Raw genomic sequence first — 24,075 nt, 5'->3', positions numbered from 1 at the left:
CAGACACAGACACAGCCACAGACACAGGTACAGATACAGGTACAGATACAGATTCAGCTACGGACACAGCTACAGACACCGCTACAGACACCGCTGCAGACACAGACACAGCTACAGACACAGCTACAGACACAGATACAGATACAGCTACAGATACAGCTACAGATACAGCTACAGGCACAGCTACAGATACAGATACAGCAACAGGCACAGCTACAGATACAGCTACAGATACAGCTACAGATACAGCTACAGACACGGCTACAGATACAGACACAGCTACAGACACAGATACAGACACAGCTACAGACACGGCTACAGACACAGACACAGCCACAGACACAGACACAGCCACAGACACAGGTACAGATACAGGTACAGATACAGATTCGGCTACAGACACAGCTACAGACACCGCTACAGACACCGACACAGCTACAGACACAGCTACAGACACAGATACAGCTACAGCTACAGACACAGCTACAGACACAGCTACAGATACAGCTGCAGACACAGCAACAGACACAGCTACAGATACAGCTACAGATACAGCTACAGATACAGCTACAGACACGGCTACAGACACAGATACAGCTACAAACACAGCTACAGATACAGACACAGCTACAGACACAGCCACAGATACAGCTACAGACACCGCTACAGACACAGCTACAGATACAGCTACAGATACAGCTACAGACACAGATACAGCTACAGATACAGCTACAGACACAGATACAGCTACAGACACAGCTACAGACACAGCTACAGATACAGCTACAGATACAGCTACAGACACCGCCACAGACACCGCTACAGGCACAGCTACAGATACAGATACAGCTACAGATACAGACACAGATACAGCTACAGACACAGATATAGCTACAGATAGACACAGCTACAGATACAGCTACAGCTACAGACACCGCCACAGACACCGCTACAGACACAGCTACAGATACAGCTACAGCTACAGATACAGCTACAGACACCGCTACAGACACCGCTACAGACACAGCTACAGATACAGACACAGCTACAGCTACAGACACCGCTACAGACACTGCTACAGACGCAGACACAGATACAGATGCAGCTACAGACACCGCTACAGGCACAGCTACAGATACAGATACAGCTACAGACACCGCTACAGACACAGACACAGATACAGATACAGACACAGCTACAGAGATACAGCTACAGATACAGATACAGCTACAGATACAGATACAGACACTACAGATACAGACACAGCTACAGAGATACAGCTACAGATACAGCTACAGAGATACAGCTACAGATACAGATACAGACACTACAGATACAGACACAGCTACAGAGATACAGATACAGCTACAGATACAGAGATACAGCTACAGCTACAGATACAGCTACAGACACAGCTACAGATACAGACACAGCTACAGACACAGATACAGACACAGCTACAGATACAGCTACAGACACCGCTACAGACACCGCTACAGACACAGCTACAGATACAGCTACAGATACAGCTACAGACACAGATACAGCTACAGATACAGATACAGCTACAGACACAGCTACAGACACAGACACAGCTACAGACACAGACACAGCTACAGACACCGCCACAGACACCGCTACAGGCACAGCTACAGATACAGCTACAGATACAGCTACAGACACAGATACAGCTACAGACACAGCTACAGATACAGACACAGCTACAGATACAGCTACAGATAGACACGGCTACAGATACAGCTACAGCTACAGACACCGCTACAGACACCGCTACAGACGCAGACACAGATACAGCTACAGACACCGCTACAGGCACAGCTACAGATACAGATACAGCTACAGACACCGCTACAGACACAGACACAGATACAGCTACAGATACAGACACAGCTACAGAGATACAGCTACAGATACAGATACAGCTACAGACACAGCTACAGATACAGACACTACAGATACAGACACAGCTACAGAGATACAGCTACAGAGATACAGCTACAGATACAGCTACAGCTACAGACACAGCTACAGATACAGACACTACAGATACAGACACAGCTACAGCTACAGAGATACAGCTACAGATACAGCTACAGATACAGAGATACAGCTACAGCTACAGATACAGCTACAGATACAGAGATACAGCTACAGATACAGCTACAGATACAGCTACAGATACAGCTATAGCTACAGATACAGCTACAGATACAGAGATACAGCTACAGATACAGCTACAGATACAGAGATACAGCTACAGATACAGCTACAGATACAGAGATACAGCTACAGATACAGCTACAGATACAGCTACAGATACAGCTACAGACACAGCCACAGACACAGATACAGCTACAGACACAGATACAGACACAGATACAGCTACAGACACAGCCACAGACACAGATACAGCTACAGATACAGCTACAGACACAGCTACAGCTACAGACACAGATACAGCTACAGACACAGCTACAGACACAGATACAGCTACAGACACAGCTACAGATACAGCTACAGACACAGATACAGCTACAGACAGAGATACAGCTACAGACACAGCTACAGATACAGCTACAGATAGACACAGCTACAGCTACAGATACAGCTACAGATACAGACACAGATACAGCTACAGACACAGCTACAGACACAGATACAGCTACAGACACAGATACAGCTACAGACAGAGATACAGCTACAGACACAGCTACAGATACAGCTACAGATAGACACAGCTACAGCTACAGATACAGCTACAGATACAGACACAGCTACAGATACAGATACAGCTACAGACACCGCTACAGACACAGACACAGATACAGCTACAGACACCGCTACAGACACAGCTACAGACACCGCTACAGACACCACTGCAGACACAGATACAGCTACAGACACTACAGATACAGAGATATAGCTACAGACACCGCTACAGACACAGACACAGATACAGCCATTACAGATACAGAGATACAGCTACAGCTACAGATACAGCTACAGATACAGCTACAGACACAGATACAGCTACAGATACAGATACAGCTACAGCTACGGATATAGATACAGATACAGACACTACAGATACAGACACAGCTACAGATACAGCTACAGCTACAGATACAGCTACAGATACAGCTACAGACACAGCTACAGATACAGCTACAGATACAGCTACAGATACAGCTACAGATACAGCCATTACAGATACAGCTACAGATACAGCCATTACAGCTACAGATACAGATACAGCTACAGATATAGATACAGCTACAGATACAGACACTACAGATACAGACACAGCTACAGATAGACACAGATACAGATACAGCTACAGATACAGCTACAGATACAGCCATTACAGATACAGCTACAGATACAGACATAACAGATACAGCTACAGACACAGCTACAGATACAGCTACAGCTACAGATACAGCCATTACAGCTACAGACATAACAGATACAGACACAGATACAGACACTACAGATACAGAGACAGCTACAGATACAGCTACAGAGATACAGACACTACAGATACAGAGACAGACACAGCTACAGACACTACAGATACAGACACTACAGATACAGATACAGCTACAGAGATACAGACACAGATACAGACACTACAGATACAGACACTACAGATACAGACACTACAGATACAGACACTACAGATACAGATACGGACACTACAGATACAGACACTACAGATACAGACACTACAGATACAGACACTACAGATACAGATACAGACACTACAGATACAGATACAGACACTACAGATAGAGCTACAGATACAGCTACAGAGATACAGACACTACAGATACAGATACAGAGATACAGACACTACAGATACAGATACTACAGATACAGACACTACAGATACAGACACTACAGCTACAGAGATACAGATACAGACACTACAGATACAGACACTACAGATACAGATACAGCTATACAGAGCAGGTAGATAACACCTGTGATATAGAAGACAGTAGATAACACCTGGGATATAGAAGACCATGGAGCAGGTAGATAACACCTGGGATATAGAAGACAGTAGATAACACCTGGGATATAGAAGACAGCAGATAACACCTGGGATATAGAAGACCATGGAGCAGGTAGATAACACCTGGGATATAGAAGACAGTAGATAACACCTGGGATATAGAAGACAGTAGATAACACCTGGGATATAGAAGACGGTAGATAACACCTGGGATATAGAAGACAGTAGATAACACCTGGGATATAGAAGACAGTAGATAACACCTGGGATATAGAAGACAGTAGATAACACCTGGGATATAGAAGACAGTAGATAACACCTGGGATATAGAAGACCATGGAGCAGGTAGATAACACCTGGGATATAGAAGACAGTAGATAACACCTGGGATATAGAAGACAGTACCCTTCCGACTGCTGGTTCACCACCTCCAGATTCCTCCACCAGTTTACGCTAGCTAACTCTCTCTCAGTGTGTGTGTGTGTGTGTGTGAGAGAGAGTTACCTGTGTGCTCTAAGGCCTCTTGTAGTTCAGCCATGGAAGACATGATGAAGAAGGAGATATCTTTACGACGAAGCCACCTCACACACAGTCCTCCTCTCCCTTCATCGTCATTATCCTCTTCACCTGAGAGAGTCAGAGAGCAAGGGGTTAATACGATGCTATCCCATTCATACATTCATACATTCATCGTTTCATAGTTCATTCCTGAGAGAAATCTTGCTGTTTTTAACAAAGTACTTTTCATCCAAAATTTCTGTCTCAACAATTATTTTTATTTTTTACCAGAAATGGTCATTTTCCTAAAGAAGAATTGTGTGCCTTGCTTCAGTTGTCCAAAAAGGATTGGACTGAAAACCTACAGGACAGTAGATCTCCAGGAAGAGGGTTGGACTGAACCTACAGGACAGTAGATCTCCAGGAAGAGGGTTGGACTGAAAACCTACAGGACAGTAGATCTCCAGGAAGAGGGTTGGACTGAAAACCTACAGGACAGTAGATCTCCAGGAAGAGGGTTGGACTGAAAACCTACAGGACAGTAGATCTCCAGGAAGAGGGTTGGACTGATAACCTACAGGACAGTAGATCTCCAGGAAGAGGGTTGGACTGAAAACCTACAGGACAGTAGATCTCCAGGAAGAGTGTTGGACTGAAAACCTACAGGACAGTAGATCTCCAGGAAGAGGGTTGGACTGAAAACCTACAGGACAGTAGATCTCCAAGAAGAGGGTTGGACTGAAAACCTACAGGACAGTAGATCTCCAGGAAGAGGGTTGGACTGAAAACCTACAGGACAGTAGATCTCCAGGAAGAGGGTTGGACTGAAAACCTACAGGACAGTAGATCTCCAGGAAGAGGGTTGGACTGAAAACCTACAGGACAGTAGATCTCTAGGAAGAGGGTTGGACTGAAAACCTACAGGACAGTAGATCTCCAGGTAGAGGGTTGGACTGAAAACCTACAGGACAGTAGATCTCCAGGAAGAGGGTTGGACTGAAAACCCACAGGACTGTAGATCTCCGGGAAGAGGGTTGGGCTGAAAACCTACAGGACGGTAGATCTCCAGGAAGAGGGTTGGACTGAAAACCTACAGGACGGTAGATCTCCAGGAAGAGGGTTGGGCTGAAAACCTACAGGACAGTAGATCTCCAGGAAGAGGGTTGGACTGAAAACCTACAGGACAGTAGATCTCCAGGAAGAGGGTTGGAATGCCTTTGTATTTATCAACTAGTCAAAAACATTCACAAATATTTTCAGAATAATTATTTCACAGTGCAGTTGTGTCATTGCCCTGCTCACCTTTAGATGGCGGTGTTGAGTCCTTCTCCCTCTCCTCCAGAGGAGGGATGACTGAAACACGAACCCCTATAGAGGGGTACCTCTGCCCACCCACCCTAAACACCAGTCTGCTCCCCCGTCCCAACACACACAACCTGTTTACAGCTATCACACACACCACACACCTTCTCCACCTCTTCACCCCTCCTCCCTTCCTCTCCTCATCCCCCTCTCCTCTTCCCTCCCCTAGAGCTTGTACAAGCGTTCTAACCTCCATCTCTAGGCCCTCTCGCTCCGCCAAGCGGCGAGTGAGGAGAGTTTTCTGTGTGCGGAGTGTGTGTGTGGCGTGTGTGAGGTGTGTGAGCGCCCCAGCCAGTAGGGTGCAGGCTGAGAGCAGGGTTGACCCCTGGAGGTCAGACTGGGTTAGGGTTTTCTGGAGCATGGCGAGGTCATTGGTCAGCTGGCTGCGTTCTTTCTCTAGTGAGGATAGTCTCTGACGGGCCTCTTCAAGCTGAGCACCGAACATCTAGGGAGAGAGAGAGAGAGAGAGGAGGGAGAGAGAGAGAGAGAGAGAGGAGGTGGAGGGAAAGAGAGAGAGAGGAGGGAGAGAGAGAGAGGAGGTGGAGGGAAAAGAGAGAGAGAGAGAGAGAGAGAGAGAGGAGGTGGAGGGAAGGAGAGAGAGAGAGAGGAGGGAAAGAGAGAGGAGGTGGAGGGAAGGAGAGAGAGAGAGAGGAGGGAAAGAGAGAGGAGGTGGAGGGAAGGAGAGAGAGAGAGAGAAAGAGAGGGGTGGGTGGGGGAGGGAAGGAGAGAGAAAGAACGAGAGAGAAAAATAAAGACATTTACCAAAGGATTGGTTGTGCGGATGTGTCTCTGTGTGTATGAGTAGCAGGGAAACAGTGTAACAGTTACCTGTATCTTCCCCTGTAACAGTGTAACAGTGTGTTAGTTACCTGTATCTTCCCCTGTAACAGTGTGTTAGTTACCTGTATCTTCCCTGTAGCAGTGTGTTAGTTACCTGTATCTTCCCCTGTAACAGTGTGTTAGTTACCTGTATCTTCCCTGTAACAGTGTAACAGTGTGTTAGTTACCTGTATCTTCCCTGTAACAGTGTGTTAGTTACCTGTATCTTCCCTGTAACAGTGTAACAGTGTGTTAGTTACCTGTATCTTCCCTGTAGCAGTGTGTTAGTTACCTGTATCTTCCCTGTAACAGTGTAACAGTGTGTTAGTTACCTGTATCTTCCCCTGTAACAGTGTGTTAGTTACCTGTATCTTCCCCTGTAACAGTGTGTTAGTTACCTGTATCTTCCCCTGTAACAGTGTGTTAGTTACCTGTATCTTCCCTGTAACAGTGTGTTAGTTACCTGTATCTTCCCCTGTAACAGTGTAACAGTGTGTTAGTTACCTGTATCTTCCCCTGTAACAGTGTGTTAGTTACCTGTATCTTCCTGTAACAGTGTAACAGTGTGTTAGTTACCTGTATCTTCCCCTGTAGCAGTGTGTTAGTTACCTGTATCTTCCCTGTAGCAGTGTAACAGTGTGTTAGTTACCTGTATCTTCCCTGTAGCAGTGTAACAGTGTGTTAGTTACCTGTATCTTCACTGTAACAGTGTGTTAGTTACCTGTATCTTCCCTGTAGCAGTGTAACAGTGTGTTAGTTACCTGTATCTTCCCTGTAACAGTGTGTTAGTTACCTGTATCTTCCCTGTAGCAGTGTAACAGTGTGTTAGTTACCTGTATCTTCCCCTGTAGCAGTGTAACAGTGTGTTAGTTACCTGTATCTTCCCTGTAACAGTGTGTTAGTTACCTGTATCTTCCCTGTAACAGTGTGTTAGTTACCTGTATCTTCCCTGTAGCAGTGTGTTAGTTACCTGTATCTTCCTGTAACAGTGTGTTAGTTACCTGTATCTTCCCTGTAGCAGTGTGTTAGTTACCTGTATCTTCCCTGTAACAGTGTAACAGTGTGTTAGTTACCTGTATCTTCCCTGTAACAGTGTAACAGTGTGTTAGTTACCTGTATCTTCCCTGTAGCAGTGTAGCAGTGTGTTAGTTACCTGTATCTTCCCTGTAGCAGTGTAGCAGTGTGTTAGTTACCTGTATCTTCCCTGTAGCAGTGTGTTAGTTACCTGTATCTTCCCCTGTAACAGTGTGTTAGTTACCTGTATCTTCCCTGTAGCAGTGTGTTAGTTACCTGTATCTTCCCCTGTAGCAGTGTAACAGTGTGTTAGTTACCTGTATCTTCCCTGTAACAGTGTGTTAGTTACCTGTATCTTCCCTGTAACAGTGTGTTAGTTACCTGTATCTTCCCCTATAGCAGTGTGTTAGTTACCTGTATCTTCCCTGTAACAGTGTGTTAGTTACCTGTATCTTCCCCTGTAGCAGTGTGTTAGTTACCTGTATCTTCCCTGTAACAGTGTAGCAGTGTGTTAGTTACCTGTATCTTCCCCTGTAACAGTGTGTTAGTTACCTGTATCTTCCCCTGTAGCAGTGTGTTAGTTACCTGTATCTTCCCCTGTAGCAGTGTGTTAGTTACCTGTATCTTCCCTGTAACAGTGTGTTAGTTACCTGTATCTTCCCTGTAACAGTGTGTTAGTTACCTGTATCTTCCCTGTAACAGTGTAACAGTGTGTTAGTTACCTGTATCTTCCCCTGTAACAGTGTGTTAGTTACCTGTATCTTCCCTGTAACAGTGTGTTAGTTACCTGTATCTTCCCCTGTAACAGTGTGTTAGTTACCTGTATCTTCCCTGTAACAGTGTAACAGTGTGTTAGTTACCTGTATCTTCCCCTGTAGCAGTGTAACAGTGTGTTAGTTACCTGTATCTTCCCTGTAACAGTGTGTTAGTTACCTGTATCTTCCCTGTAACAGTGTGTTAGTTACCTGTATCTTCCCCTGTAACAGTGTGTTAGTTACCTGTATCTTCCCTGTAACAGTGTGTTAGTTACCTGTATCTTCCCTGTAACAGTGTGTTAGTTACCTGTATCTTCCCCTGTAACAGTGTAACAGTGTGTTAGTTACCTGTATCTTCCCCTGTAACAGTGTGTTAGTTACCTGTATCTTCCCCTGTAACAGTGTGTTAGTTACCTGTATCTTCCCTGTAACAGTGTATCAGTGTGTTAGTTACCTGTATCTTCCCCTGTAACAGTGTGTTAGTTACCTGTATCTTCCCTGTAACAGTGTAACAGTGTGTTAGTTACCTGTATCTTCCCCTGTAACAGTGTGTTAGTTACCTGTATCTTCCCCTGTAGCAGTGTGTTAGTTACCTGTATCTTCCCTGTAACAGAGTAACAGTGTGTGCGTGTTGCTGGTCCATCTCATGTCTCTGTGCTGTCCAGGTCTCTTCTCTATGTTTCACTGTCTCCTCTATTCTCACTAACACCCCTTCCTGGCTCTGCTGCAGCTGAGACACACACACACTGTTACTCTCACACACAGCCTGCAGGTGGGACACCTAGAGAGAGAGAGAGAAGAGAGAGAAGAGAGAGAGAAAGAGAGAGAGAAGAGAGAGAAAGAGAGAAAGAGAGAAAGAGAGAGAGAGAGAGAGAGAGAGAGAGAGAGAGAGAGAGAGAGAGAGAGAGAGAGAGAGCGTGAGATAAAGAAAGGAGAGAGAGAGCGTGAGAGAGATGGAGGAGAAAGAGAGAGAGAGAGGGGAGGGAGAGAGAAAGACATCAAATACTGCCTAAGATTTTGTAAACATTTGTTAGCTGTATTGTAAGAGAAACAAATAGTATCTCACTCGCTCACACACACACATCTCACACACACATCTCACACACACACCCTACCCTCTCGTTGGCGCGTGTAAGGTCAGAGGTGAGGGTGTCGACGTGTTCCGTTATGACATCACAGAGCTCCGCCCAGGAGAAACTACCCAGGATGCATTGCGGCTGGGAGACGAGGACGCAGCCCGCCAACAGACGCTGGAACAGACCGTGAAGGAACGACAACTTCTCCTGCAGACACACACACAGACACTTGGGTGAGCTAAACAGTAACAGAGAGACACACACACAGACACTTGGGTGAGCCAAACAGTAACAGAGACACACAGACACTTGGGTGAGCCAAACAGTAACAGAGACACACAGACACTTGGGTGAGCCAAACAGTAACAGAGACACAGTTTAATTGAACCACTGCTGCTAACACAGTCTATAATGACGTTACATTAGAGTTATATAGGGTTATAATGGACCATAGTGGTTAGTATGAACCCTGGTCAAACACCGGGAACAGGACGACCTGGTAGGAAGAGGACAGCTGATTGGCAACGGCACACAAAGACAGGCTACAAATGTCACACAACTCTGCAACAGCTTGGGATGTAAACAGGCCTTATAAAACACAGTAACAGACCAACTGTCATGTTTACTAGAGGGATAAACAGGGCTTTATAAAACACAGTAACAGACCAACTGTCATGTTTACTAGAGGGATAAACAGGGCTTTATAAAACACAGTAACAGACCAACTGTCATGTTTACTAGAGGGATAAACAGGGCTTTATAAAACACAGTAACAGACCAACTGTCATGTTTACCAGAGGGATAAACAGGGCTTTATAAAACACAGTAACAGAACAACTGTCATAACGGGGTGGAAGAATGAATAGGAAGAATCAGAGACTTCTACTCCAAACAGAGCTCTGTTTACCTGAGAATCTTTCTGATTGAGTTGTCTGATCCTCTGAACCTCTGCCTGCAACTCCACGGTCCTCTCTCTCTCCTTCTCCCGCTCTCCTTCCCTGTGCTTCTCCCTCGTTTTCTCCCTCTCTCCTTCTCTCTGCTTCTCCCTTTCTCTCTCCCTCTCCCAGTGTTGCTGGGCGGTCTGTAGGTCAGTCTGTAGTCGGTTGGTCTGGAGCGTCTTTTCAGAACACTGGGATCTCAGACGCTGTAACTCTACGTTACAGTCAGACAGCGCTGCACGGAGCTCCTACAGGAGAGAGAGAGAGAGAGAGAGAGAGAGAGAGAGAGAGAGAGAGAGAGAGAGAGAGAGAGAGAGAGAGAGAGAGAGGAGACAGAGAGAGAGACAGAGAGAGAGACAGAGAGAGAGACAGAGAGAGAGAGAGACAGAGAGAGAGAGAGAGAGAGAGAGAGAGAGAGAGAGAGAGAGACAGAGAGAGACAGAGAGAGAGAGACAGAGAGAGACAGAGAGAGAGAGAGAGAGAGAGAGAGAGAGAGAGAGAGAGAGAGAGAGAGAGAGAGAGAGACAGAGACAGAGTGAGAAAGGAAAAAATAGCTATGTTAGCTATCCTCATATCCCCCTTCTCATAGTCAGGGCCCTGCCAGTAACCAGTGGTGGACCTCTGTGTCCTCATAGTCAGGGCCCTGACAGTAACCAGTGGAGGACCTCTGTGTCCTCATAGGGCCCTGCCAGTAACCAGTGGTGGACCTCTGTGTTCTCATAGTCAGGGCCCTGCCAGTAACCAGTGGTGGACCTGTCTGAGCTGGTGGAGAGCATCAATATGACAGTCTGGTAATCTGAGTTGGTGGAGAGCATCAATATGACAGTCTGGTAATCTGAGTTGGTGGAGAGCATCAATATGACAGTCTGGTAATCTGAGTTGGTGGAGAGCATCAATATGACAGTCTGGTAATCTGAGTTGGTGGAGAGCATCAATATGACAGTCTGGTAATCTGAGTTGGTGGAGAGGATCAATATGACAGTCTGGTAATCTGAGTTGGTGGAGAGCATCAATATGACAGTCTGGTAATCTGAGCTGGTGGAGAGGATCCTCACGTTCAATATGACAGTCTGGTAATCTGAGCTGGTGGAGAGGATCAATATGACAGTCTGGTAATCTGAGCTGGTGGAGAGGATCAATATGACAGTCTGGTAATCTGAGTTGGTGGAGAGCATCAATATGACAGTCTGGTAATCTGAGTTGGTGGAGAGCATCAATATGACAGTCTGGTAATCTGAGTTGGTGGAGAGCATCAATATGACAGTCTGGTAATCTGAGTTGGTGGAGAGCATCAATATGACAGTCTGGTAATCTGAGCTGGTGGAGAGGATCCTCACGTTCAATATGACAGTCTGGTAATCTGAGTTGGTGGAGAGCATCAATATGACAGTCTGGTAATCTGAGCTGGTGGAGAGGATCAATATGACAGTCTGGTAATCTGAGTTGGTGGAGAGCATCAATATGACAGTCTGGTAATCTGAGTTGGTGGAGAGCATCAATATGACAGTCTGGTAATCTGAGTTGGTGGAGAGGATCAATATGACAGTCTGGTAATCTGAGTTGGTGGAGAGGATCAATATGACAGTCTGGTAATCTGAGTTGGTGGAGAGCATCAATATGACAGTCTGGTAATCTGAGTTGGTGGAGAGCATCAATATGACAGTGTAGAGGTGGCTTGCACAGTGCTCCTTGGGATGTTTAAAGCTTGGGAAATCTTTTTGTATCCAAATCCGCCTTTAAACTTCTTCACAACAGTATCTCGGACCTGCCTGGTGTGTTCCTTGTTCTTCATGATGCTCTCTGCGCTTTTAACGGACCTCTGAGACTATCACAGTGCAGGTGCATTTATACGGAGACTTGATTACACACAGGTGGATTGTATTTATCATCATTAGTCATTTAGGTCAACATTGGATCATTCAGAGATCCTCACTGAACTTCTGGAGAGAGTTTGCTGCACTGAAAGTAAAGGGGCTGAATAATTTTGCACGCCCAATTTTTCAGTTTTTGATTTGTTAAAAAAGTTATCCAATAAATGTCATTCAACTTCATGATTGTGTCCCACTTGTTGTTGATTCTTCACAAAAAAATACAGTTTTATATCTTTATGTTTGAAGCCTGAAATGTGGCAAAAGGTCGCAAAGTTCAAGGGGGCTGAATACTTTCTCAAGGCACTGTATATACTGTACTCTATATCATCTACTGCATCCTTATGTAATACATGTATCACTAGCCACTTTAACTATGCCACTTTGTTTACATACTCATCTCATATGTATATACTGTACTCGATACCATCTACTGTATCTTGCCTATGCTGCTCTGTACCATCACTCATTCATATATCCTTATGTACATATTCTTTATCCCCTTACACTGTGTATAAGACAGTAGTTTTGGAATTGTTAGTTAGATTACTTGTTGGTTATTACTGCATTGTCGGAACTAGAAGCACAAGCATTTCGCTACACTCGCATTAACATCTGCTAACCATGTGTATGTGACAAATAAAATTTGATTTGATTTGATATGTCCAAAGAGCGACGGCAGTACTACTCACCTCTAAGTGACTCTTCTGTTCTGACATCAGTCGCTGGTTGGACTGAACCTCCTGGACCAGCCTCTCTGACTGTTTCTGCTGATCCAGGACCTGTTGATAACATAACAACACTGAACCTCCTGGACCAGCCTCTCTGACTGTTTCTGCTGATCCAGGACCTGTTGATGGTCCAGGGTGGTCTGGTATGTTGTCAGGGTTAGGAGGGTTACCTCTGTAGTAGTCTGGTCCAGGGTGGTCTGGTAGGTTGTCAGGGTTAGGAGGGTTACCTCTGTAGTAGTCTGGTCCAGGGTGGTCTGGTATGTAGTCAGGGTTAGGAGGCTTACCTCTGTAGTAGTCTGGTCCAGGGTGGTCTGGTATGTAGTCAGGGTTAGGAGGCTTACCTCTGTAGTAGTCTGGTCCAGGGTGGTCTGGTATGTAGTCAGGGTTAGGAGGCTTACCTCTGTAGTAGTCTGGTCCAGGGTGGTCTGGTATGTAGTCAGGGTTAGGAGGGTTACCTCTGTAGTAGTCTGGTCCAGGGTGGTCTGGTATGTAGTCAGGGTTAGGAGGCTTACCTCTGTAGTAGTCTGGTCCAGGGTGGTCTGGTATGTAGTCAGGGTTGTCCCCAGCATGTTCATGACAGTAGAGGGGCTGTGCCGTCTTCCCTCTCCAACAGGCTCTTCTTCACATAGGAGAGAAAGGACATCGTTTTATACCGCAAAGAGCTAAATAGCAGAAACCGAATTAGAATCTCAGTGTGATTTCATTAGAAACGTTTATTTAGTACAGTGAGGGTTATGGTCAGAACAGTGAGGGTTATGGTCAGTACAGTGAGGGTTATGGTCAGTACAGTGAGGGTTATGGTCAGTACAGTGAGGGTTATGGTCAGTACAGTGAGGGTTATGGTTAGAACAGTGAGGGTTATGGTCAGTACAGTGAGGGTTATAGTCAGTACAGTGAGGGTTATGGTCAGAACAGTGAGGGTTATGGTCAGTACAGTGAGGGTTATGGTCAGTACAGTGAGGGTTATGGTCAGTACAGTGAGGGTTATGGTCAGTACAGTGAGGGTTATGGTCAGTACAGTGAGGGTTATGGTCAGAACAGTGAGGGTTATGGTCAGTACAGTGAGGGTTATGGTCAGTACAGTGAGGGTTATGGTCAGTACAGTGAGGGTTATGGTCAGTACAGTGAGGGTTATGGTCAGTACAGTGAGGGTTATGGTCAGTTCAGTGAGGGTTATGGTCAGTACAGTGAGGGTTATGGTCAGTACAGTGAGGGTTATGGTCAGTACAGTGAGGGTTATGGTCAGTACAGTGAGGGTTATGGTCAGTACAGTGAGAGTTATGGTCAGTACAGTGAGGGTTATGGTCAGTTCAGTGAGGGTTATGGTCAGTACAGTGAGGGTTATGGTCAGTTCAGTGAGGGTTATGGTCAGTTCAGTGAGGGTTATGGTCAGTACAGTGAGGGTTATGGTCAGTACAGTGAGGGTTATGGTCAGTACAGTAAGGGTTATGCTCAGTTCAGTGAGGGTTATGGTCAGTACAGTGAGGGTTATGGTCAGTACAGTGAGGGTTATGGTCAGTACAGTGAGGGTTATGGTCAGTACAGTGAGGGTTATGGTCAGTACAGTGAGGGTTATGGTCAGTACAGTGAGGGTTATGGTCAGAACAGTGAGGGTTATGGTCAGAACAGTGAGGGATATAGTCAGTACAGTGAGGGTTATGGTCAGTATAGTGAGGGTTATAGTCAGTACAGTGAGGGTTATGGTCAGAACAGTGAGGGTTATGGTTATGGTCAGTACAGTGAGGGTTATGGTCAGTTCAGTGAGGGTTATGGTCAGAACAGTGAGGGTTATGGTTATGGTCAGTTCAGTGAGGGTTATGGTCAGTTCAGTGAGGGTTATGGTCAGTACAGTGAGGGTTATGGTCAGTACAGTGAGGGTTATGGTCAGTACAGTGAGGGTTATGGTCAGTTCTGTGAGGGTTATGGTCAGTACAGTGAGGGTGATGGTCAGTACAGTGAGGGTTATGGTCAGTACAGTGAGGGTTATGGTCAGTTCTGTGAGGGTTATGGTCCGTTCTGTGAGGGTGATGGTCCGTTCTGTGAGGGTTATGGTCAGTTCTGCACCATGTTTTAGCTTTTCTACAACACACATACTGACACTAACCTGTGGTGAGTTGTCCTACAGCAGTGAGGGGCCCTACAGCGGTGTGTAGTTGCAGTAGCTGTTGTAACTCTCTAAGATAGCTCTCAAATTCCTCCTCCAGCAACACCTGACGCTTACGAGCCTAAACACAGAGAGACAGAGAGAGAGACAGAGACAGAGAGAGAGAGAGAGAGAGCAGAGACAGATAGAGACCAGAGAAGAGAGAGAGAGAGAGAGAGAGAGAGACAGAGAGAGAGAGAGAGAGAGAGAGAGCAGAGACAGAGAGAGACCAGAGAAGAGAGAGAGAGAGAGAGACAGAGAGAGAGACAGAGAGAGAGACAGAGAGAGAGACAGAGAGACAGAGAGCAGAGAGAGAGAGAGAGAGAGAGAGACAGAGAGAGAGACAGAGAGAGAGAGACAGAGAGAGAGACAGAGACAGAGAGAGAGACAGAGAGAGAGAGCAGAGAGCAGAGAGACAGAGAAAAAAAAACACCTGCCACTTACAATCCTTCAGACACACTTGTGGTTCTTTGAGTTGTCGTTCCCCTCCCCGTGTGTGTCTGTGTGTGTGTGTGTGTGTGTGTGTGTGTGTGTGTGTGTGTGTGTGTGTGTGTGTGTGAATCCTCCTACCATGTCCAGCTGTGTCAGGCTGTGCGTATGTAGCGTGTGTAGTTCCTGTAGTTGGTCTCGGACGTGTGATGCAGTTCTTCTCTCCTTCTCCAACTCTGCACTCAACTCTGCCTTAGAACTCAGGTAGTCCTTCTCCAGCCTACACACCACAACACAATGTTAACCTCATCCACAGGTATCATATTACTACCATAAACAGTACCAATCAAAGGTTTGGACACGTCAACTCATTCAATGGTTTTTCTATATTTTTAAACTATTTTCTACATCGTAGAATAATAGTGAAGACATCAAAACTATGAAATAACACAGATGGAATCATGTAGTAACCAAAAAACTGTTAAACAAATCAAAATATATTTTAGATTCTTCAAAGTAGCCACCCTTTGCCTTGATGATACATTTGCACACTCTTGGCATTCTCTCAACCAGCTTCACCTGGAATGCTTTCCCAACAGTCTTGAAGGAGTTCCCACATATGCGGAGGACTTCTTGGCTGCTTTTCGTTCACTCTGTGGTCCAACTCATCCCAAACCATCCCAATGGGTTGGGGTCCGGTGATTGTGGAGGCCAGGTCATCTGATGCAGCACTCAATCACTCTCCTTTGTTTTTCAACAGGACAATGCCCCAACACACCTCCTTACACAGCCTGGAGGTGTGTTGGGTCATTGTCCTGTTGAAAAACAAATGATAGTCCCACTAAGAGCAGACCAGATGGGATGGCGTATCGCTGCAGAATGCTGTGGTAGCCATGCTAGTTAAGTGTGCCTTGAATTCTAAATAAATCACAGACAGTGTCACCAACAAAGCACCCCCACACCATCACACCTCCTCCTCCATGCTTCACAGTGGGAGCCACACATGGAGATCATCAGTTCACCTACTCTGCATCTCACAAAGACACAAAGACACAGCGGTTGGAACCAAAAATCTCAAATTGGACTCATCAGACCAAAGGACAGATTTCCACCGGTCTAAATGTCCATTGCTCGTGTTTCTTGGCCCAAACAAGTCCTTCTTATTGGTGTCCTTTAGTAGTGGTTTCTTTGCAGCAATTTGACCTAAATTCTCAATTTGGCCCTCAAACCATCACAGTCACCTAATAATCCCCAGTTTAAAGTTGGCTCATTCATCCCCTCCTCTCCCCTGTAACTGTTCCCCAGGTCGTTGCTGCAAATGAGAACGTGTTCTCAGTCAACTTACCTGGTAAAATAACAGATAAATAAACAATAAAAATGAAGGCCTGATTCACGCAGTCTCCTCCGAACAGTTGATGTTGAGATGTGTCTGTTACTTGAACTCGGTGAAGCATTTATTTGGGCTGCCATTTCTGAGGCTGGTAACTCTAATGAACGTATCCTCTGCAGCAGAGTTAACTCTGGGTCTTCCTTTCCTGTGGCGGCCCTCATGAGAGCCAGTTTCATCATAGCACTTGATGGTTTTTCTGACTGCACTTGAAGAAATTTCCGAAGTTCTTGAAATGTTCCGCGTTGACTGACCTTCATGTCTTGAAGTAATGATGGACTGTCGTTTCTCTTCACATATTTGAGCTGTTCTTTCCATAATATGGACTTGGTCTTTTACAAATTAGGGCTATCTTCTGTATACCACCCCCCGACTTTGTCACAACACAACTGATTATCTCAAACGCATGAAGAAGGAAAGAAATTCCACAAATTAACTTTTAACAAGGCACACCTGTTAATAGAAATGCATTCCGGGTGACTACCTCATGAAGCTGGTTGAGAGAATGTCAAGAGTGTGCAAAGCTGTCATCAAGGCAAAGGGTGGCCATTTATGATTCCATATGTTATTTTAGGCTCCCGAGTGGCGCAGCGGTCTAAGGCATCTCAGTGCTAGAGGCATCACTACAGACCCTGGTTTGATTCCAGGCTGTATCACAACCGGCCATGACTAGGAGTCCCATAGGGCGGCGCACAATTGGCCCAGCGTCGCCCTGGTTTGGCCGGTGTAGGCCATCATTGTAAATAATAATTTATCCTTAACTGAGTTGCCTAGTTAAATAAAGGTTACATTAAAATAATTCATAGTTTTGATTGTCTTCATTATTATTCTCTTATAAATAGTACAAATAAAGATAAACGAGTGAGTAGGTGTGTCCAAACTTCTGACTGTATACCCAGACTGCACCAGAAAAATAATCGGGTGCCATTTTGGATGGACACTTACTGTGCCAGTCTGCCAGTAGAGTCCCGTGCCCTGTCTCTCTCTATGCTGTAGGCTCGTTCCACCTACAGTATAATACAACAACACAACTTTATTGTCCGTTACAGTGAACAACGATGGAGAGCACGTTGTGGGGTTAAGGTCCATCTCCTTAGCCTGGGTTTACCCACCTCTCTGAACTGTTGTTTGACCATGTCCAGACTGGACACGGCTTCAGCCTGGCTACACTTCTCCACCTGTAGAGCTGCCTCCAGGTCACGGATACGCAGCTGGGGGAAAGAGAGGGCGGAGAGAGGGGAGAGAGGGGGGAGAGAGAGAGAGGGAGGCAGGGAGTGAGAAGAGAGAGAGGGAGAGCAGAGAGAGAGAGAGAGAGAGAGAGAGAGAGAGAGGAGAGAGGGAAAGAGATAGGAGAGGAGAAAGATGGGGGGAGTGAGAAGGGAGAGAGGGAGGTATTGAGAAGAGAGAGAGGGAGGTATTGAGAAGAGAGAGCGGGGGGAGAGAGATAGAGAGGGAGAGGGAGGGAGGGAGGGAGGGAGGGAGGGAGGGGAGGGAGGGAGGGAGGGAGGGAGGGAGGGAGGGAGGGAGGGAGAGAGAGGAGAGGGAGAGAGAGAGCGAGAGAGGAGAGGGATAATAGATAGTTTATTGTCCATTTGTTTAGAACGGAAATTGGTCTTCTGCATTCTTCCCAACCCCAGTCAAACACATTGAGAGGCCCAGGGTCAGAGGCCCAGGGTTCAGCTACAGAGTCAGCTACAGGGTCAGCTACAGGGTCAGCTACAGGGTCAGCTACAGGGTCAGCTACAGGGTCAGCTACAGGGTCAGCTACAGGGTCAGCTACAGGGTCAGCTACAGGGTCAGAGGCCCGGGGTCAACTACAGGGGTCAACTACAGGGGTCAACTACAGGGGTCAACTACAGGGTCAACTACAGGGTCAACTACAGGGTCAGAGGCCCAGGGTTAGCTACAGGGTCAACTACAGGGTCAGCTACAGGGTCAGAGGCCCAGGGTCAGCTACAGGGTCAGCTACAGGGTCAGCTACAGGGTCAACTCACAGGGTCAACTACAGGGTCAGAGGCCCAGGGTCAGCTACAGGGTCAGAGGCCCAGGGTCAGCTACAGGGTCAGAGGCCCAGGGTCAGCTACAGGGTCAGCTACAGGGTCAGCTACAGGGTCAGAGGCCCAGGGTCAGCTACAGGGTCAGCTACAGGGTCAGCTACAGGGTCAGAGGCCCAGGGTCAGCTACAGGGTCAGCTACAGGGTCAGCTACAGGGTCAGCTACAGGGTCAGCTACAGGGTCAGCTACAGGGTCAGAGGCCCAGGGTCAGCTACAGGGTCAGCTACAGGGTCAGCTACAGGGTCAGAGGCCCAGGGTCAGCTACAGGGTCAGCTACAGGGTCAGCTACAGGGTCAGCTACAGGGTCAGCTACAGGGTCAGCTACAGGGTCAGCTCCGTTGCGGCTGGACTCTTGTTGGTGTTAAGCTCTTTGATAAAGAGCACAACGGCAGTGGAGGGTGGTAATGATCTGAAACCAGCAGCCGGTTCAGTCCCTACTGTTTTAGTCACCCAAAATGTGGGTCTAGTGCCCACGACACGTTACACAGAATACATTAAATAGGTGTGTGTTTTACCTGTATGATCTCAGAGTTGAATTTAGACTCCAGGTGAGCAGCTCTCTCAGACTCTATGTTGGTTTCTAGAGTCTTGACTCTCTGTAGGGCGGTCTGAGGAACACACAAACACACTATTTGAAATCTCTCAGACTCTATGTTGGTTTCTAGAGTCTTGACTCTCTGTAGGGCGGTCTGAGGAACACACAAACACACTATTTGAAATCTCTCAGACTCTATGTTGGTTTCTAGAGTCTTGACTCTCTGTAGGGCGGTCTGAGGAACACACAAACACACTATTTGAAATCTCTCAGACTCTATGTTGGTTTCTAGAGTCTTGACTCTCTGTAGGGCGGTCTGAGGAACACACAAACACACTATTTGAAATCTCTCAGACTCTATGTTGGTTTCTAGAGTCTTGACTCTCTGTAGGGCGGTCTGAGGAACACACAAACACACTATTTGAAATCTCTCAGACTCTATGTTGGTTTCGAGAGTCTTGACTCTCTAGGATGGTTCTATGTTGGTTTCTAGAGTGTTGACTCTCTGTAGGATGGTTCTATGTTGGTTTCTAGAGTGTTGACTCTCTGTAGGATGGTTCTATGTTGGTTTCGAGAGTCTTGACTCTCTCTAGGATGGTTCTATGTTGGTTTCTAGAGTGTTGACTCTCTGTAGGATGGTTCCATGTTGGTTTCTAGAGTGTTGACTCTCTGTAGGATGGTTCTGTTGGTTTCTAGAGTGTTGACTCTCTAGGATGGTTCTGTTGGTTTCTAGAGTGTTGACTCTCTAGGATGGTTCTGTTGGTTTCTAGAGTGTTGACTCTCTAGGATGGTTCTGTTGGTTTCTAGAGTGTTGACTCTCTGTAGGATGGTTCTATGTTGGTTTCTAGAGTCTTGACTCTCTGTAGGATGGTTCTATGTTGGTTTCTAGAGTCTTGACTCTCTGTAGGATGGTTCTATGTTGGTTTCTAGAGTCTTGACTCTCTGTAGGATGGTTCTATGTTGGTTTCTAGAGTGTTGACTCTCTGTAGGATGGTTCTGTTGGTTTCTAGAATGTTGACTCTCTGTAGGATGGTTCTGTTGGTTTCGAGAGTCTTGACTCTCTGTAGGATGGTTCTATGTTGGTTTCTAGAGTGTTGACTCTCTAGGATGGTTCTGTTGGTTTCTAGAGTGTTGACTCTCTGTAGGATGGTTCTATGTTGGTTTCTAGAGTGTTGACTCTCTAGGATGGTTCTGTTGGTTTCTAGAGTGTTGACTCTCTAGGATGGTTCTGTTGGTTTCTAGAGTGTTGACTCTCTGTAGGATGGTTCTATGTTGGTTTCTAGAGTCTTGACTCTCTGTAGGATGGTTCTATGTTGGTTTCTAGAGTCTTGACTCTCTGTAGGATGGTTCTATGTTGGTTTCTAGAGTGTTGACTCTCTAGGATGGTTCTGTTGGTTTCTAGAGTGTTGACTCTCTGTAGGATGGTTCTATGTTGGTTTCTAGAGTGTTGACTCTCTGTAGGATGGTTCTATGTTGGTTTCTAGAGTGTTGACTCTCTAGGATGGTTCTGTTGGTTTCTCCCTCCCTCCCTCACCTCTAGTTCTTTCTTCATTCTCTCCTCTCTCTCTGTGATGTAGCCCAGTTCGCTGGTCTGACGTCGTAGTGCCTCCCCGTCTCTCTCCCTCTCTCTCTGCACCTCCCCCATCCTCCTCTTCAGCTCCTGCAGAGTCTCCTCCTGATCCTGGGGGTGAGGGAGGGAGAGGTGAGGGGAGGAAGAAGTGGGAGAAGTGGGGGGGAGAGGGGGTGAGGGAGGGGGTTAACAAAGGGTTAATATTCAACAACAACAACAAATTCTCATTGTGACTGTTTTGATCGAAGCCCACCAAATGAATGTATTTTACTGTGTCCTGTTTGCCTTCTAAATGCCCACTAGAGGGTAGTCCAGCTGCATCTTAACACTGAACTACCAGGAGTCGACTGAACTACCAGGAGCAGGGTGTGTGTTCCCTACAGCAGGGTGTGTGTTCCCTACAGCAGGGTGTGTTACCTGCAGCAGGGTGTGTTACCTGCAGCAGGGTGTGTGTTACCTGCAGCAGGGTGTGTGTTCCCTACAGCAGGGTGTGTGTTCCCTACAGCAGGGTGTGTGTTCCCTACAGCAGGGTGTGTGTTCCCTACAGCAGGGTGTGTGTTACCTACAGCAGGGTGTGTGTTACCAACAGCAGGGTGTGTGTGTGTTACCTACAGCAGGGTGTGTGTTACCAACAGCAGGGTGTGTGTGTTCCCTACAGCAGGGTGTGTGTGTTACCAACAGCAGGGTGTGTGTGTGTTACCTACAGCAGGGTGTGTGTTCCCTACAGCAGGGTGTGTTCCCTACAGCAGGGTGTGTGTTACCTACAGCAGGGTGTGTGTTACCTACAGCAGGGTGTGTGTTACCTACAGCAGGGTGTGTGTGTTCCCTACAGCAGGGTGTGTGTTACCTACAGCAGGGTGTGTGTTACCTACAGCAGGGTGTGTGTTACCTACAGCAGGGTGTGTGTTCCCTACAGCAGGGTGTGTGTTCCCTACAGCAGGGTGTGTGTGTGTTACCTACAGCAGGGTGTGTGTGTGTTCCCTACAGCAGGGTGTGTGTGTGTTACCTACAGCAGGGTGTGTGTGTGTTACCTACAGCAGGGTGTGTGTGTTACCTACAGCAGGGTGTGTGTGTTACCTACAGCAGGGTGTGTGTGTTACCTACAGCAGTGTGTGTGTTACCAGGGTGTGTGTGTTACCTACAGCAGGGTGTGTGTGTGTTACCTACAGCAGGGTGTGTGGTCCCTACAGCAGGGTGTGTGGTCCTACAGCAGGGGTCCCTACAGCAGGGTGTGTGTTCCCTACAGCAGGGTGTGTGTTCCCTACAGCAGGGTGTGTGTGTTACCTACAGCAGGGTGTGTGTGTGTTACCTACAGCAGGGTGTGTGTGTGTTACCTACAGCAGTGTGTGTGTGTGTTACCTACAGCAGGGTGTGTGTGTGTTACCTACAGCAGGGGTGTGTGTGTTACCTACAGCAGGGTGTGTGTGTTACCTACAGCAGGGTGTGTGTGTTACCTACAGCAGGGTGTGTGTGTTACCTACAGCAGGGTGTGTGTTCCCTACAGCAGGGTGTGTGTTCCCTACAGCAGGGTGTTCCCTACAGCAGGGTGTGTGTTCCCTACAGCAGGGTGTGTGTTCCCTACAGCAGGGGGTGTGTTACCTACAGCAGGGTGTGTGTTCCCTACAGCAGGGTGTGTGTACAGCAGGGTTGTGTTACCTACAGCAGGGTGTGTGTTACCTACAGCAGGGTGTGTGTGTGTTACCTACAGCAGGGTGTGTGTGTGTTACCTACAGCAGGGTGTGTGTTACCTACAGCAGGGTGTGTGTGTGTTACCTACAGCAGGGTGTGTGTGTGTGTTACCTACAGCAGGGTGTGTGTCCCTACAGCAGGTGTGTGTTACCTACAGCAGGGTGTGTGCAGGGTGTGTTCCCTACAGCAGGGTGTGTGTTCCCTACAGCAGGGTGTGTGTGTTACCTACAGCAGGGGTGTGTGTTACCTACAGCAGGGTGTGTGTTACCTACAGCAGGGGTGTGTGTTACCTACAGCAGGGTGTGTGTGTGTTCCCTACAGCAGGGTGTGTGTTCCCTACAGCAGGGTGTGTGTTCCCTACAGCAGGGTGTGTGTTCCCTACAGCAGGGTGTGTGTTACCTACAGCAGGGTGTGTGTTCCCTACAGCAGGTGTGTGTTACCTACAGCAGGGTGTGTGATACCTACAGCAGGGTGTGTGTTACCTACAGCAGGGTGTGTGTGTTCCCCTCCCTACAGCAGGGTGTGTGTTACCTACAGCAGGGTGTGTGTACCTACAGCAGGGTGTGTGTTCCCTACAGCAGGGTGTGTGTTACCTACAGCAGGGTGTGTGCAGGGTGTGTGTTACCTACAGCAGGGTGTGTGTTACCTACAGCCCTACAGCAGGGTGTCCTACAGCAGGGTGTGTGTGTTACCTGTTACCTACAGCAGGGTGTGTGTTACCTACAGCAGGGTGTGTGTTACCTACAGCAGGGGGTGTGTGGTCCCTACAGCAGGGTGTGTGGTCCCTACAGCAGGGTGTGTGTTCCCTACAGCAGGGTGTGTGTTCCCTACAGCAGGGTGTGTGTTCCCTACAGCAGGGTGTGTGTTCCCTACAGCAGGGTGGGTACAGCAGGGTGTGGTTCCCTACAGCAGGGTGTGTGGTCCCTACAGCAGGGTGTGTGTTACCTACAGCAGGGTGTGTGTTACCTAGGGTGTGTGTTACCTACAGCAGGGTGTGTGTGTTACCTACAGCAGGGTGTGTGTTCCCTACAGCAGGGTGGGTGTGTGTGTTCCCTACAGCAGGGTGTGTGGTCCCTACAGCAGGGTGTGTGTTACCTACAGCAGGGTGTGTGTTACCCTACAGCAGGGTGTGTGGTCCCTACAGCAGGGTGTGTGGTCCCTACAGCA

General features: G+C 47.2%; 1 protein-coding gene across 1 annotated transcript in view; it reads right to left on the bottom strand.

Moving 5' to 3' along the window:
* The window catches only part of ccdc171 (coiled-coil domain containing 171), a 60,265-nt gene that overhangs the window by 29,377 nt on the left and 6,813 nt on the right, over nucleotides 1-24,075 (bottom strand). The window contains exons 5-15 of the mRNA XM_042329303.1: nucleotides 21,184-21,330; nucleotides 19,630-19,722; nucleotides 18,172-18,270; nucleotides 18,005-18,066; nucleotides 15,814-15,952; nucleotides 15,205-15,325; nucleotides 13,613-13,719; nucleotides 13,062-13,151; nucleotides 10,471-10,749; nucleotides 9,603-9,770; nucleotides 9,081-9,268 (exon numbers count right to left, since the gene is read on the bottom strand). Coding sequence (XP_042185237.1) covers nucleotides 9,081-9,268; nucleotides 9,603-9,770; nucleotides 10,471-10,749; nucleotides 13,062-13,151; nucleotides 13,613-13,719; nucleotides 15,205-15,325; nucleotides 15,814-15,952; nucleotides 18,005-18,066; nucleotides 18,172-18,270; nucleotides 19,630-19,722; nucleotides 21,184-21,330 — 1,493 coding nt within the window. The remainder of the gene's footprint in view (nucleotides 1-9,080; nucleotides 9,269-9,602; nucleotides 9,771-10,470; nucleotides 10,750-13,061; nucleotides 13,152-13,612; nucleotides 13,720-15,204; nucleotides 15,326-15,813; nucleotides 15,953-18,004; nucleotides 18,067-18,171; nucleotides 18,271-19,629; nucleotides 19,723-21,183; nucleotides 21,331-24,075) is intronic.

Source organism: Oncorhynchus tshawytscha, linkage group LG10 (genome assembly GCF_018296145.1).
Source record: "Oncorhynchus tshawytscha isolate Ot180627B linkage group LG10, Otsh_v2.0, whole genome shotgun sequence".
In the NCBI taxonomy this organism is placed as follows: domain Eukaryota; kingdom Metazoa; phylum Chordata; class Actinopteri; order Salmoniformes; family Salmonidae; genus Oncorhynchus; species Oncorhynchus tshawytscha.
The sequence above is the reverse complement of the archived record's forward strand: the minus strand, read 5'-3'. Positions and strand labels throughout refer to the sequence as shown.